This window comes from Salvelinus namaycush, chromosome 25, assembly GCF_016432855.1.
Source record: "Salvelinus namaycush isolate Seneca chromosome 25, SaNama_1.0, whole genome shotgun sequence".
Lineage (NCBI taxonomy): Eukaryota > Metazoa > Chordata > Actinopteri > Salmoniformes > Salmonidae > Salvelinus > Salvelinus namaycush.
The window spans coordinates 28,697,433-28,711,906 of record NC_052331.1 but is presented as its reverse complement, the minus strand read 5'-3'; the positions used below and the strand labels follow the sequence as shown (position 1 = coordinate 28,711,906).

Sequence of the window (14,474 nt, the reverse complement as noted above, 5' to 3'; positions counted from 1 at the left end):
GTAGGCCTACAGGAAATAATTAATATCAACAACAAAAAATTCAAACAGGATAATTCAACATTAAAACAAGATTGAGTTGTATTATGCTGGCTATTATTCGCCTAAACATTATAATAAGCATGTATTTGTATTATGAAAACGAAAAAAATTGAGTCCTACTGAAAAATCTTGGTACCATTTTTTTTTTATTCCTGCAGTGGGCCATAGCCAACATTGCATAACAACTTATAGCAGAGGCATGATGACAATTATTATAATGCTGAAGATTGCACATCTCTTTTTTAAATCAGATACTTCGAACTGTAAGCTTTCCTATTGAAAAGGGTCCCCACGCCTTTTATATATGGTTTTACTAAAGCTTTGCACGTGTTTACCATGGCAAAACAAAGAAAAAATGGGCACACACTAAATTATTTAAAAATGATAGGGGTTTCACAAACCTACTTGTATTTAGCATTTATAGGGCCCATCGTTCATTGAACTACCGTCACCATCATCAGCTGCAGGCAGCAATAAAGATGCTGAACTCAACTACGAGACAATAAACCCAATTGGGCTGCTGTCAGTTGCTCTCTGCCCAGATGCTATCGGTTAGTCCGAATGGGATGGATTAAAAACGAACTGATTGCCGCAATGCGAGTTCTTTCTTTTCTGAAACTAAGGTTGCAAACATTGGGCTATAAATTGTAAGAGCTGAACAAAGCCTAAATGACCTGTTACATTTGTTTTAGTTTATTTTCACCTTTAGCAGCAGCGTGTGAAATAAAACGAAATTATGAGCATCTTATCATGGAGGATTGTTGTATTATGTATAAATAACGAAAATAAAAAGCTATATCGACAGATGTGTTATCACCTCTGACGTATTACTGAAATACTTTCCCAATGTATAACATCTCATATCCACTGCAAGGCGGGCATATGTGTCAAGGAGGTGCGGCCAAGACAGTCAAAAGGAAAATGGAGAGGAAAAAGTTCCAACCTCACTAATGCAAAGATTGCTTTCGCTAGAGCATGGGGTTGGTGCAGCTGCCTCTGACACTGGATGGAATCTATATGGGACTATTATCCTGGTGGATTTGCGTTTTGTTCTAGGGCTACAACGTAATGTATTGGAAAAGCGAACAAATGTTGGCTTGCCCCGAGGTGGATGACATTGAAAATGGGTTTAACTCGACCTTCGACAGCACGGTATGCCTATATCCATATTAAAAGTTTGAAGAAATTATCGAGCATTCATTGTTTAGCGAATTTTTCGATATTATATGGTGCTATTAGGCCTACCATTTATTGTTTAAACATCCAACATTCGGTAAAATGTTAGGCTACTCCAAACCGACGGGCGACTGTTTCAAATTAATAATTTTAGATTTGAGCTGGCCACCCATTCGTTGTCTCTGCACAAATCAGTGCATTACCTGAGGGAGGTTGCGTTACAGGCTAATCAAAATACATGGCTGCCTGCGCGTTGGTTTGGAGAAAGCTGCCATGCTGATAACTGCCAAACAAATCTGTATGTTTGATTTGGCATTTTTGTTCAGTCATTCGTCCTGAATGTGATCATTTTACAAGAATTGCCTTTCTGCAGAGAACTAATGTGATTGACAGCAGAAATTGATAGGCGTTGAACCATGGACGTTATTTTGTTGATAAGTGGTTTAACATTTCAAGAGTTTTGGTTCATGTGTACCAAAACAATTATTAAAGGGTTCTTGAAGATGGCATTTTAGTCCTATTTTTTTCGTCGTGGTTGTCATAGCAAGCAGAAGTGGAGGTAAAGGCCATCCCCAGTGCATATTTTGACTAGTCACTATGCCTAAGGAGGGATGTGGAAGGGCATCTTCCGATTCTTTGAGTATACTTTTTTTAATTTAACCTTTATTTAACCAGGTAGCCCAGTTGAGAACAAGTTCTCATTTACAACTGCGACCTGGCCAAAATAAAGCAAAGCAGTGAGACACAAACAGTTACACATGGAATAAACAAACGTACAGTCAATACGCCGACAAGTAGCATAAGGAAGGGTAATCAAACGGGTATACCGGTAGCCTATTTTTAATAGTAGGCCTATGCGTGAAACCTTACCAGTGGAAATTGGGCCTATACCTATGCCTTCACGGGTGCCTTCATTTTACATGTCAATAAGCAGACTCGTAACCAGAGCGATTTAGTTTGTGCATTCATCTTAAGATAACTAGGTGGGAAAACCACGTCAGTCAAAACTACTTTAGATGACAAATGTATGTACTATCAGGAAAGTCCGATGGTAAAGCGGAAAACCCAGACATGGATAGGCCTGGTCAAATTTAGGCATATGAAATTGTTAATTTATGCATGGAAAAGTTTGCCTTATGTCAATCATGTCTTATTTTTCTGTTTTATATATCTAGGGCACATCGGATTACATTTTTGGAGATGAGTCGTATTCACCATCCTCGTCTTTGTCTTCCTTGACACCGCAGACGATGGCATCAGCCTCTCTGGGGAAAAGCCTTTGTACAAGTTGTGGTTTGGAGATAGTTGACAAATACCTACTCAAGGTAAGTTGCCGAGCCTATGACCGGCTTAGATATTCAACCAAGGCCTAAAATCTGTATGTACATTTTTTTTCTCCCCCAACGTCCATAAACGCATAGGCCTAGGATCCCTAAAGCGTTCACATTTTTAACTGTGACAGGATTTTTTTTTTTGACGTAGGCCTATTTGGTAAATAAAATGACGTTTTAAGTTAAGCAAAATTGTTACTATTAACATCGAATGGTGTTCACACTTGCCTAATTTTCGTGGCTAAAACTGTAGACCAGGCTACTCTTTCGGGCAAATAAATCTGTTTAACTGTTGTGGCTACATTTCAGGTGAACAACTTGTGTTGGCACGTGAACTGCCTCTCGTGCAGCATGTGCCAAACTCCTCTAGGAAGACATGTCAGTTGCTACATCAAAGACGAGGTGGTTTTCTGCAAACTCGACTACTTCAGGTAGGTGAAAAGGGAGGCCTCTTCCATACAGGGAGGGTTCTAGCGCGATTAGCCAAGTAAAACTCAACTCCACGATGTACTTCACGTCAACGGAGAGTTGAGTTTAGGCTACATCTGAAGTTGCAACTTTGACATGACATTCAATTGTTATCTAATGATGTTAATGAGACTTTCTACAAGGCAAGATAAATGGCTGTTAACCTTGGGACCTCTAGTATTTATAGCCACACCATTCATAGTAGGACTTCTCTACAGCCTTCAATTTACATTAAATGCATTTTTGGGGGACAACCTTGTATTTCTAGATTCATGATCAAATAATTTTGTTGATTTAAAAAAGTAAATGACTACCCTGCCTTTAGTGGTTTTGATCTGTAGTTTGTTTGCAATCCAACTTTCCCACAGGAAGTATGGAACTCGCTGTGCCCACTGTGGCAGGAACATGCACTCCAAAGACTGGGTGAGGAGAGCAAAGGGCAACACCTACCACCTGGCCTGCTTCGCCTGCTTCTCCTGCAAGCGCCAGCTCTCCACGGGGGAGGAATTTGCCCTGGTGGAGGAGAGGGTGCTGTGTCGAATCCACTACGACTGCATGCTGGACAACCTGAAACAGGCCATGGAAAGTGGTAAGCAACATTAAAAGGTGTGTAGAAAGAATAAGGCCTGCATTTTTAAAAATGTGTTAATTGTACACTAACTGTTTTTCTACACATGTATGATTGATGTAGCAATTTAATTTAGGCAATTTAATTATTTTGAAACAATTGCTAAATATGAGATTCTAGATTTGTCAATTAGCCTTCCTCATTTTCCTATGCAATGTGATGACCTATGTGGTCATGTGTTTACATGAAAAGGTGTTACTGTAGAGGGAGCCCCGCCATCAGAGCAAGAAGGGTCTCATCCCAAACCAGCTAAGAGGGCTCGCACTAGCTTCACCACAGACCAGTTACAGGTGAACATTTATTACTTTCCTGTCACTCCAGAAATGACTATCCTGGATGTTTGCATATGAATGATATGATTGTGTGACCATCTTACATTCACTGTATCTTGTCTGTCAGGTGATGCAGGCCCAGTTTGCTCAGGACAACAACCCAGATGCTCAGACCCTCCAGAAGCTGGCAGAGAGGACTGGCCTCAGTCGCAGGGTCATTCAGGTGAGCTCTCTAACAGTCTAGTCAAACAATTCTAGGTGTCCCTGAAGTTACAAATGAAGCTTAACCCATCCCTATTGAATGTCCAGGTTTGGTTCCAGAACTGTCGAGCTCGTCATAAGAAGCATGTGAGCCCTCAGCACCATGTGCCATCTGCAGCGATGTCGTCACTACAGCAGTCCAGTCTTTCTCCGCCTCTTATGGAGGATCTACACTACACATCCTACATACCAACAGACACACCCGTGCTTACAGCACTACACACTTACATGGATGGTGAGCAAAACCAGCACATCACAGGTTCATCTTTTTTATGTCTTGTGGGTTAAGCTTTCTTAGTAACATCTTATTAGTTTTGCTTTAGAATTCAGTGCAAAGATCTGAAATCACATTATTTCATAACCCAATGGGCTATTATGTTTGTTCTTCACAGTGCACTCTCCCTCCTCCCTGGTGTTCCAGCCTCTTTTATACCATTCCATGACACAGCTGCCAATCAGCCATGCCTGATTTTCACACCCTGCGGAACCGGCCATTACCATTGGTTAGAATGCTGAGGAGCCAATGCGATACCCCTGTCCATTAAAGGGTGGGGTGCAAAATGATCTGCTATGGGGATTTATTGAAGGAGATCAAATTCAGATGTAAAATAAGGTTAATATGTAAACTTGTTGTTGATGTATTGTACATATTGGTTGGCATTTAATTTATTTGAGGTATGTGACTGAGCACTTTGTAAAAAAATAAATGTATTAATAGATTAGTTGTACACTGAACAAAAATGAAATATGCAACAATTTCAAAGATTTTTACTGAGTTACAGTTCATAAGGAAATAAGTCAATTGAAAAATTATTTGGGCACTAATCTATAGATTTCATATGACTGAATACAGCTATACAGTGCCTTCAGAAAGTTATTCAGACCCCTTGACTTTTCCCCAAATTTTGTTACATTAGCCTTCTAAAATGGATTAAATAAAAAATCCTCAGCAATCTACACACATGAGGTAATGACAAAGCAAAAACAGGTTTCTAGAAATGTTTGTAAATTTATAAAAAAATAAACATACCTTATAACAAAGGGTCTGAATACTTATTTACATGAGACTCAATTGAACTCGGGTGCATCCTGTTTCCATTTATCATCCTTGAGCTGTTTTGACAACTTGATTGGAGTCCTCCTGAAGTAAATGCAATTGATTGGACATGATTTGGAAAGGCACACACCTGTCTAAGGTTCCACAGTTGACTGTGCATGTCAGAACAAAAACCAAGCCATGAGGTTGAAGGAATTGTCTGTAGAGCTCCGAGACAGGAATGTGTCAAGGCACAGATCTGGGGAAGCATTGAAGGTTCCCAAGAACACAGTGGCCTCCATCATTCTTAAATGGAAGTTTTGAAGCTGTCCGCCTGGCCGAACTGAGCAATAGAAGGGCCTTGGTCAGGAATGTGACCAAGAACCCGATGGTCACTGACAGCTCCTCTGAGGAGATGGGAGAACCTTCCAGAAGGACAACCATCTCTGCAGCACTCCACCAATCAGGCCTTTATGGTAGAGTGGCCAGACAGAAACCACTCCTCAGTAAAAAGGCACATGACAGCCTGAATGGAGTTTGACAAAAGACACCTAAAGACTCTGACCACGAGAAACAAGATTCTCTAGTCTAATGAAACCAAGATTGAACTCGTTGGCCTGAATGCCAAGCATCACATCTGGAGGAAACCTGGCACCATCCCTTCGGTGAAGCATGATAGTGGCAGCATCATGCTGTGGGGATGTTTTTCAGCGGCAGGGACTAGACAGGATCGAGGCAAAGATGAATGGACAAAGTACAGAGAACGCTCCTTAATGAAAACCTGCTCCAGAGCGCTCAGGACCTCATTCTCGGGCGAAGTTTCACCTTCCAACAGGACAACGACCCAAAGAACACAGACAAGACAACACAGGAGTGGCTTCTGGACAAGTCTCTGAATGTCCTTGAGTGGCAGAGACTTGAACCCGATCGAACATCTCTGAAGAGACCTGAAAATAGCTGTGCAGCAATGCTCCCCATCCAACCTGAGAGCTTGGGAGGATCTGCAGAGAAGAATGGGAGAAACTCCCCAAATACAGGTGTGCCAAGCTTGTAGCGTTATACCCAAGAAGACTGAGGCTGTAATCGCTGCCAAAGGTGCTTCAACAAAGTAAAGGGGTCTGAATACTTATTTAAATGTGTTGGTTTATTTAAAAACATTTCTTAACCTGTTTTTGCTTTGTCATTATTGGGTATTGTGAGTAGATTAAGGGGGAAAGAAACTATTTAATACATTTTAGAATAAGGCTGTAACCTAACAAACATTTGTAAAAAGTTAAGGGGTCTGAATACTTTCCAAAGGTACTGTATATCTGTTGGTCATGAATCTCTTAAATAGAAAGGTACAGTATGGGCAGGGATCAGAAAACCAGTCGGTATCTGGTGTGACCACCGTAAGCCTCATGCATATCTCCTTTACATAGAGTTGATCAGGCTGTTGATTGTGGCCTGTGGAATTTTGTCCTACTCTTCAATGGCTGTGCAAAGATTTTGAATATTGGCGGGAACTGAAACATGCTGTCAATCCAGAGCATCCGAAACATGCTCAATAGGTGACATGTCTGGTAAGAATGCAGACCATGGAAGAACTGCAACATTTTCAGCTTCCAGGAATTGCGTACAGATCCTTGCCACATTGGGCCTGTGAATTATCATGCTGAAGCATGAAGTGAAGGCTGCGGATGAATGGCACAACAATGGGCCTTAGAATCTCAACAGTATCTTTGTGCAATAAAATTGCCATCGATAAAATGCAATTGTGTTTGTTGTCTGTAGCTTATGCCTGCCCATACCCACACCACCACCACGGGGCACTCTGTTAACAACGTTGACATCAGCAAACTGCTAGCCCACACGACGCTGTCTGCCATCTCCCGGGTACAGTTGAGACCGGGATTCATCCGTGAAGAGCACAGTGGCCATCGAAGGTGATCATTTGCCCACAGAAGTCGGTTACGGCACCAAACTGCAGAATTTTTTCGGTTGTGCAAACCCACAGTTGCATCAGCTTTCCGGGTGGCTGGTGTCAGATGATTCCGCAGGTGAAGAAGCCGGATGTGTAGGTTCTGGTCTGGCGTGGCAACACGTGGTCTGCAGTTGAGGCCGGTTAGAGGTACTGCCAAATTCTCTAAAACAACATTGGAGGCAGCTTATGTGTAACGGTCTTCCTCCTCCTCTTCAGACGAAGAGGAGGAGTAGGGATTGGACCAAAGCACAGCGTGATAATTTGACATAACGAAGTTTATTAAAGTAAAGAACGAAAACCGAAAACACTTCAACAAACTACAAAATAACAAAACGACGTAGACAGACCTGAACATGGAACTTACATAAATACACGAAGAACTCACGAACAGGAACAGACTACAAACAAACGATACAGTCCCGTGTGGTAACATATACGGACACAGGAGACAATCACCCACAAACAAACAGTGTGAACAGCCTACCTTTATATGGTTCTCAATCAGAGGAAACGTCAAACACCTGTCCCTGATTGAGAACCATATAAGGCTAATTACAAATGACCTAAACATAGAAACACAAAACATAGAATGCCCACCCCAACTCACGCCCTGACCAACTAAACACATACAAAAATAACAGAAAACAGGTCAGGAACGTGACAGAACCCCCCCCCTCAAGGTGCGAACTCCGGACGCACCACCAAAAGTCTAGGTGAGGGTCTGGGTGGGCATCTGTCCACGGTGGCGGCTCAGGCTCTGGGCGTAATAAATCCCCGCTTTTTTATCCCCCTCTCAATGACCACCCTCCAAATAACCCCACCTAAATTAAGGGGCATCACCGGGATAAGGAGCAGCACCGGGATAAGGGGCAGCTCCGGACTGAGGGACGGCAGCTCCGGACTGAGGGACGGCAGCTCCGGACTGAGGGACGGCAGCTCCGGACTGAGGGACGGCAGCTCCGGACTGAGGGACGGCAGCACCGGACTGAGGGACGGCAGCACCGGACTGGATGGCGGATCCTGGCTGGCTGGCTCTGGCGGATCCTGGCTGGATGACGGCTCTGGCGGATCCTGGCTGGATGACGGCTCTGGCTGGTCATGGCTGGATGACGGCTCTGGCTGGTCATGGCTGGATGACGGCTCTGGCTGGTCATGGCTGGATGACGGCTCTGGCTGGTCATGGCTGGATGACGGCTCTGGCTGGTCATGGCTGGATGACGGCTCTGGCTGGTCATGGCTGGATGACGGCTCTGGCTGGTCATGGCTGGATGACGGCTCTGGCTGGTCATGGCTGGATGACGGCTCTGGCTGATCATGGCTGGATGACGGCTCTGGCTGGTCATGGCTGGATGACGGCTCTGGCTGGTCATGGCTGGCGGAAGGCTCTGGCTGATCCTGTCTGGCGGAAGGCTCTGGCTGATCCTGTCTGGCAGAAGGCTTTGGCTGCTCCTGTCTGGCGGAAGGCTCTAGCGGCTCCTGTCTGGCGGACGGCTCTGTAGGCTCATGGCAGACGGGCGGCTTTGAAGGCTCAGTACCGACGGGCAGTTCATGCGACGCTTGGCAGACGGACAGTTCAGACGGCGTTGGGCAGACGGGCAGTTCAGGCGCCGCTGGGCAGACGGGCAGTTCAGGCGCCGCTGGGCAGACGGGCCGTTCAGGCGCCGCTGGGCAGACGGCAGACTCTGGCCGGCTGAGACGCACTGTAGGCCTGGTGCGTGGTACCGGAACTGGAGGTACCGGGCTAAGGACACGCACCATCAGGCTAGTGCGGGGAACAACAACAGGGCACACTGGACTCTCAAGGCGTACTATAGGCCTGGTGCGTGGTACCGGCACTGGTGTTACCGGGCTGAGGGCACACACATCAGGGCGAGTACGGGGAGAAGGAACAGTGCGTACAGGGCTCTGGAGACGCACAGGAGGCTTTATGCGTGGTGCCGGAACTGGAGGTACTGGGCTGGAGACACGCACCACAGGGCTAGTGCGTGGAGGAGGAACAGGGCTCTGGAGACGCACTGGAAGCCTGGTGCATGGTGTAGGCACTGGTGGTACTGGCCTGGAGCGGGGAGGTGGCGCCGGAAATACCGGACCGTGCAGGCGTACTGGCTCCCTTGAGCACTGAGCCTGCCCAACCTTACCTGGTTGTATGCTCCCCGTCGCCCGACCAGTGCGGGGAGGTGGAATAACCCGCACCGGGCTATGTAGGCGAACCGGGGACACCATGCGTAAGGCTGGTGCCATGTAAGCCGGCCTGAGGAGACGCACTGGTGGCCAGATATGTAGAGCCGGCTTCATGGCACTTGGCTCAATGCTCATTCTAGCCCTGCCAGTGCGGGGAGGTGGAATAACCCGCACCGGGCTATGCACACGTACAGGAGACACCATGCGCTCTACTGCGTAACACGGTGTCTGCCCGTACTCTCGCTCTCCACGGTAAGTACAGGGAGTGGGCGCAGGTCTCCTACCTGACTTCGCCACTCTCCCTTTTAGCCCCCCCCCAAGAAATTTTTGGGGTTTACTCACAGGCTTCCTACCGCGTCGTCGTGCTGCCTCCATTCGCCGGTATCCCTCCTCGCACTGCGCCAGAGAATCCCAGGCGGGCTCCGGCACTCGCCCTGGGTTGATCGCCCACCTGTCGATCTCCTCCCACGTAGTGTAGCCCAGATCCTTCTCCTGCTTCCGAGCTAGCTCCTCGAAACGCCGCCTCTCTGCTTTCGCTGCCTCCAGCTCAGCTTTGGGGCGGCGATATTCTCCTGGTTGAGCCCAGGGTCCCTTTCCGTCCAATATTTCCTCCCAAGTCCACGAGTCCTGGTTCTTTGGCCGCTGCTGCTGGTTCCTCTCACGCTGCTTGAACCATGGTTGGTGGGTGATTCTGTAACGGCTGTCCTCCTCCTCTTCGTCCGAAGAGGAGGAGTAGGGATTGGACCAAAGCGCAGCATGATAATTTGACATAATGAAGTTTATTAAAGTAAAGACGAAAACCGAAAACACTTCAACAAACTACAAAATAACAAACGAACGTAGACAGACCTGAACTATGAGAACTTACATATAACACGAAGAACGCACGAACAGGTACAGACTACAACAAACGAACGAACAAACCGAAACAGTCCCGTGTGGTGCAACATACACAGACACGGACGACAATCACCCACAAACAAACAGTGTGAACAGCCTACCTTTATATGGTTCTCAATCAGAGGAAACGTCAAACACCTGTCCCTGATTGAGAACCATATAAGGCTAATTACAAATGACCTAAACATAGAAACACAAAACATAGAATGCCCACCCCAACTCACGCCCTGACCAACTAAACACATACAAAAATAACAGAAAACAGGTCAGGAACGTGACATTATGTAGAGAAATCAACATTTAATTCTCTGGCTACAGCTCTGGGTGGACAGTCCTGCAGTCAGCATGCCAATTGCATGCTCCCTAAAAACTTAAAGACATCTTTAAGCATTATGTTGTGACAACTTCACATTTTAAAGTGGCCTTTTGTCCCCCAGCACAAGGTGCACCTGTGTAATGATCATGCTGTTTAATCAGCTTCTTTATATGTCAAACCGGTCAGGTGGATGGATTATCTTGGCAAAGGAGAAATGCTCACTAACATGGATGAAAACAAACTTGTGCACAAAATTTGAGAGATCAGCTTTTTGTGCACATGGAAAATTTCTGTGGGACCAACACCTTACATGTTGCGTTTATATTTTTGTTCAGAGTGTATTTTTGTTTATGTATAAGTGTATTTATGTTTGGACACACCTCATTCAAGGGTTTTTCTTTATTTTACTATTTTCTACATTGTAGAATAATAGTGAAGATAAACTATGAAACACATGTACCCCCCCAAAAAGTGTTAAACAAATCAAAATATATTTGAGATTCTTCAAAGTAGCCACCCTTTGCTTTGATGACAGCTTTGCACACACTTGGCATTCTCTCAACCAGCTTCATGAGGAATCACTTGGCCAGGTCATCTGATGCAGCACCATCACTCTTCTTCTTGGTCAAATAGCCCTTACACAGCCTGGAGGTGTGTTTCGGGTCATTGTCCTGTTGAAAAACAAATGATAGTCTCACTAAGAGCAAACCAGATGGTATGGCGTATCGCTACAGAATGGTGTGGTAGCCATGCTGGTTAAGTGTGCCTTGAATTCTAAATAAAATCACTGACAGTGTCACCAGCAAAGCACCCCCACACCATCACACCTCCTCCATGCTTCACGGTGGGAACCACACATGCGGAGATCATCCGTTCACCTACTCTGCATCTCACAAAGACACTGCGGTTGGAACCAAAAATCTCAAATTTGTACTCATCAGACCAAAATGATATACTGTATTTCCACCGGTCTAATGTCCATTGCTCGTGTTTCTTGGCCCAAGCAAGTCTCTTCTTATTGGTGTCCTTTAGTAGTGGTTTCTTTGCAGCAATTTGACCATGAAGTCCTGATTCACGCAGTCTCCTCTGTACAGTTGATGTTGTGGTGGGTCTCTTACTTGAACTCTGTGAAGCATTTATTTGGGCTGTAATCTGAGGTGCAGTTATTTGCCAATTTCTGAGGCTGGTAACTCTAATGAACTTATCCTCTACAGCAGAGGTAACTCTGGGTCTTCCTTTCCTGTGGTGGTCCTCATGAGAGCCAGTTTCATCATAGTGCTTGATGTTTTTTGCGACTGCACTTGAAGAAACTTTCAAAGTTCTTGAAATTTTCCGGATTGACTGACCTTCATGTCTTAAAGTAATGATGGACTGTCATTTCTCTTTGTTTATTTGAGCTGTTCTTGCCATAATATGGACTTGTTTTTTTACCAAATAGGGCTATCTTCTGTATACCACCCCTATCTTGTCACAACTCAAATGATTGGCTCAAACGCATTAAGGAAAGAAATTCAACAAATGAACTTTTAACAAGGCACACCTGTTAATTGAAATGTGTGCAAATCTGTCGTCGAGGCAAAGCGTGGCTACTTTGAAGAATTTTAAATCTAAAATATATTTTGATTTGTTTAACCCTCTTTTGGTTATTACATGATTCCATATTTGTTATTTCATACTTTTGATGTCTTCACTACTTTTCTACAAATATCTATAAGTCCCTGCTAGGTAAAGCCCCGCCTTATCTCAGTTCACTGGTCACGATAACAACACCCACCCGTAGCACGCGCTCCAGCAGGTATATCTCACTGATCATCCCCAAAGCCAACACCTCATTTGGCCGCCTTTCCTTCCAGTTCTCTGGTGCCTGTGACTGGAACGAATTGCAAAAATCGCTGAAGTTGGAGACTTATTTCCCTCACCAACTTTAAACATCTGCTATCTGAGCAGCTAACCGATCGCTGCAGCTGTACATAGTCCATCTGTAAATAGCCCACCCAATTTACCTACCTCATCCCCATACTGTTTTTATTTATTTACTTTTCTGCTCTTTTGCACACCAGTATCTCTACTTGCACATGATCATCTGATGATTTATCACTCCAGTGTTAATCTGCTAAATTGTAATTATTCGTTCCTATGGCCTATTTATTGCCTACCTCATGCCTTTTGCACACAATGTATATAGACTCTTTTTTTTCCTACTGTGTTATTGACTTGTTTATTGTTTACTCCATGTGTAACTCTGTGTTGTTGTCTGTTCACACTGCTATGCTTTATCTTGGCCAGGTCGCAGTTGTAAATGAGAACTTGTTCTCAACTAGCCTACCTGGTTAAATAAAGGTGAAATAAAAAAAATATTTAAAAAACTATGTAGAAAATAGTAAAAATATAGAAAAACTCTTGAATGAGTAGGTGTGTCCAAACTTTTGACTGGTACTGTATGTATATGTGTAAGTGAGGACTTGGTGGTCTGTATATTCTTTTGGTTAGGTTTTCCTTAATGTGTTCGCTCCCGTGTGCTGGTAAGGGCACAGAGGACAGACAGGTAGGATTCCAGTTGAGGGGGTTTAATAACGCTGAAGATGCACAGGCACGGAACAGCACCGCACAGTGTATGTAGTGTGGATGAGCAACTTGCTTCAAACAAAGTGTGTGTGAGGTCTGCAAGTAAAGAGAGAAATAAAGATACAATAGTGAATGACAATAGAATCTACAATTCACATCTCATAAACAATATGCTTGGATATAATATTACTATAATGACTTAATGCTATACAGCGCAATACAACGTGACTGTACTAATTTGAGATCAAAATATAAAACATGCTGGGGGTCATTACAAACACAGGGTTAAATGTCCAAAATGACAAGACAACCAAACTAGAGCTAGCTAGCTCGCAGTATAAACTACTAATTAGCATAACCATACATATGACATTATAGTCACAGAGTGCATCTTCAGACAAACACCGGGAACATGTGAAAGATGTACTTACATATCAACAAGGATGCACACAGCTAACTGGTGGGAAAACACAAGGATGGCTGGAATTCTCTCACTTGACTACTCTGGAGCTGATCTTCTCTGAGCTGGAGATCGCCCAGCATGCTCTGCTCCACTTCACCAGTGGGCGGAGCTACAGCTCTGATATGATTAACTACAAATACTTCACAGCCTTTTGTTATTTATAGATAGATATCTATTTTGGAAGGCTGTGAAAAAATCTAAATGAAAGCCATATGATCACTGCTGAGAGGGACTGGACTTCATAGATGCGGTCTTGTTTTGACGGTCATGACAATCGTAATGCCATTTGACGCGCTTTACAGTTTAACTGACTGAATAGACTGTTTTGTTGTATGAGGCATGTGTGGGCACTCCAAAGCACAGGGCTGCGTTCAGTACGTTTTTACGTTCTAGAGCGTTCAATTGAACCAAAGCGATGCTGTAACGAACAACCAGTTGAAAAACTTTACGGATTTGGTTGTGGGTCGGGGAACACTGTCAGCATAGCCACTGCCCTTTAAATACGTCACCCATAGCTTCAAGCCACACACACCAAACGGGAACAAACGTACCTCAGTCTGTTCAAGTACGTACAATAACGTTTTGGAGAAACGTGTCGTTCAGTACAAACCGCTCTGCAACGTAGCAAACGTTCAAGCGAACTGAACGCATCTCTGGTTCTCAAACATCTCCTCCGTGACCCTCAGACGTTTCACAATGATGTTGCCCGCTTGATTAATCTACTGAAGTGTCATGTCTAGAAGGGATGCTGCTAATGTCATAGTGACGTCAACACTTGCGAGTTACATCTGAGAACTTTTGCATTTTAGCTAACCCTTTTCCCAACTTTAACCTCATTATCTAACCTGCTGTGTAAATTCTAACCTGCTACGAAA

The 14,474-nt window shown here is 44.5% G+C and overlaps 1 protein-coding gene across 1 annotated transcript; it reads left to right on the top strand.

The window, feature by feature from the left end:
• The first annotated feature begins 1,128 nt into the window (after positions 1 to 1,128).
• Positions 1,129 to 4,644, top strand: lhx8a (LIM homeobox 8a). The gene is made up of 8 exons (XM_038963283.1): positions 1,129 to 1,191; positions 2,391 to 2,540; positions 2,856 to 2,977; positions 3,383 to 3,603; positions 3,835 to 3,932; positions 4,042 to 4,137; positions 4,224 to 4,410; positions 4,568 to 4,644. Exons 1-8 carry the CDS (start codon positions 1,129 to 1,131, stop codon positions 4,642 to 4,644), a joined length of 1,014 nt encoding a protein of 337 aa, XP_038819211.1.
• The last annotated feature ends 9,830 nt before the right edge of the window (positions 4,645 to 14,474 follow it).

Coding starts and splice junctions, on each gene's coding strand:
- lhx8a (XM_038963283.1), top strand. CDS start 1,129: ATGTTGGCTTGCCCCGAGGTGGATGACATTGAAAATGGGTTTAACTCG. Junction 2,978..3,382: donor TGCAAACTCGACTACTTCAG/GTAGGTGAAAAG, acceptor ACTTTCCCACAG/GAAGTATGGAACTCGCTGTG. Junction 3,933..4,041: donor TCACCACAGACCAGTTACAG/GTGAACATTTAT, acceptor CTTGTCTGTCAG/GTGATGCAGGCCCAGTTTGC.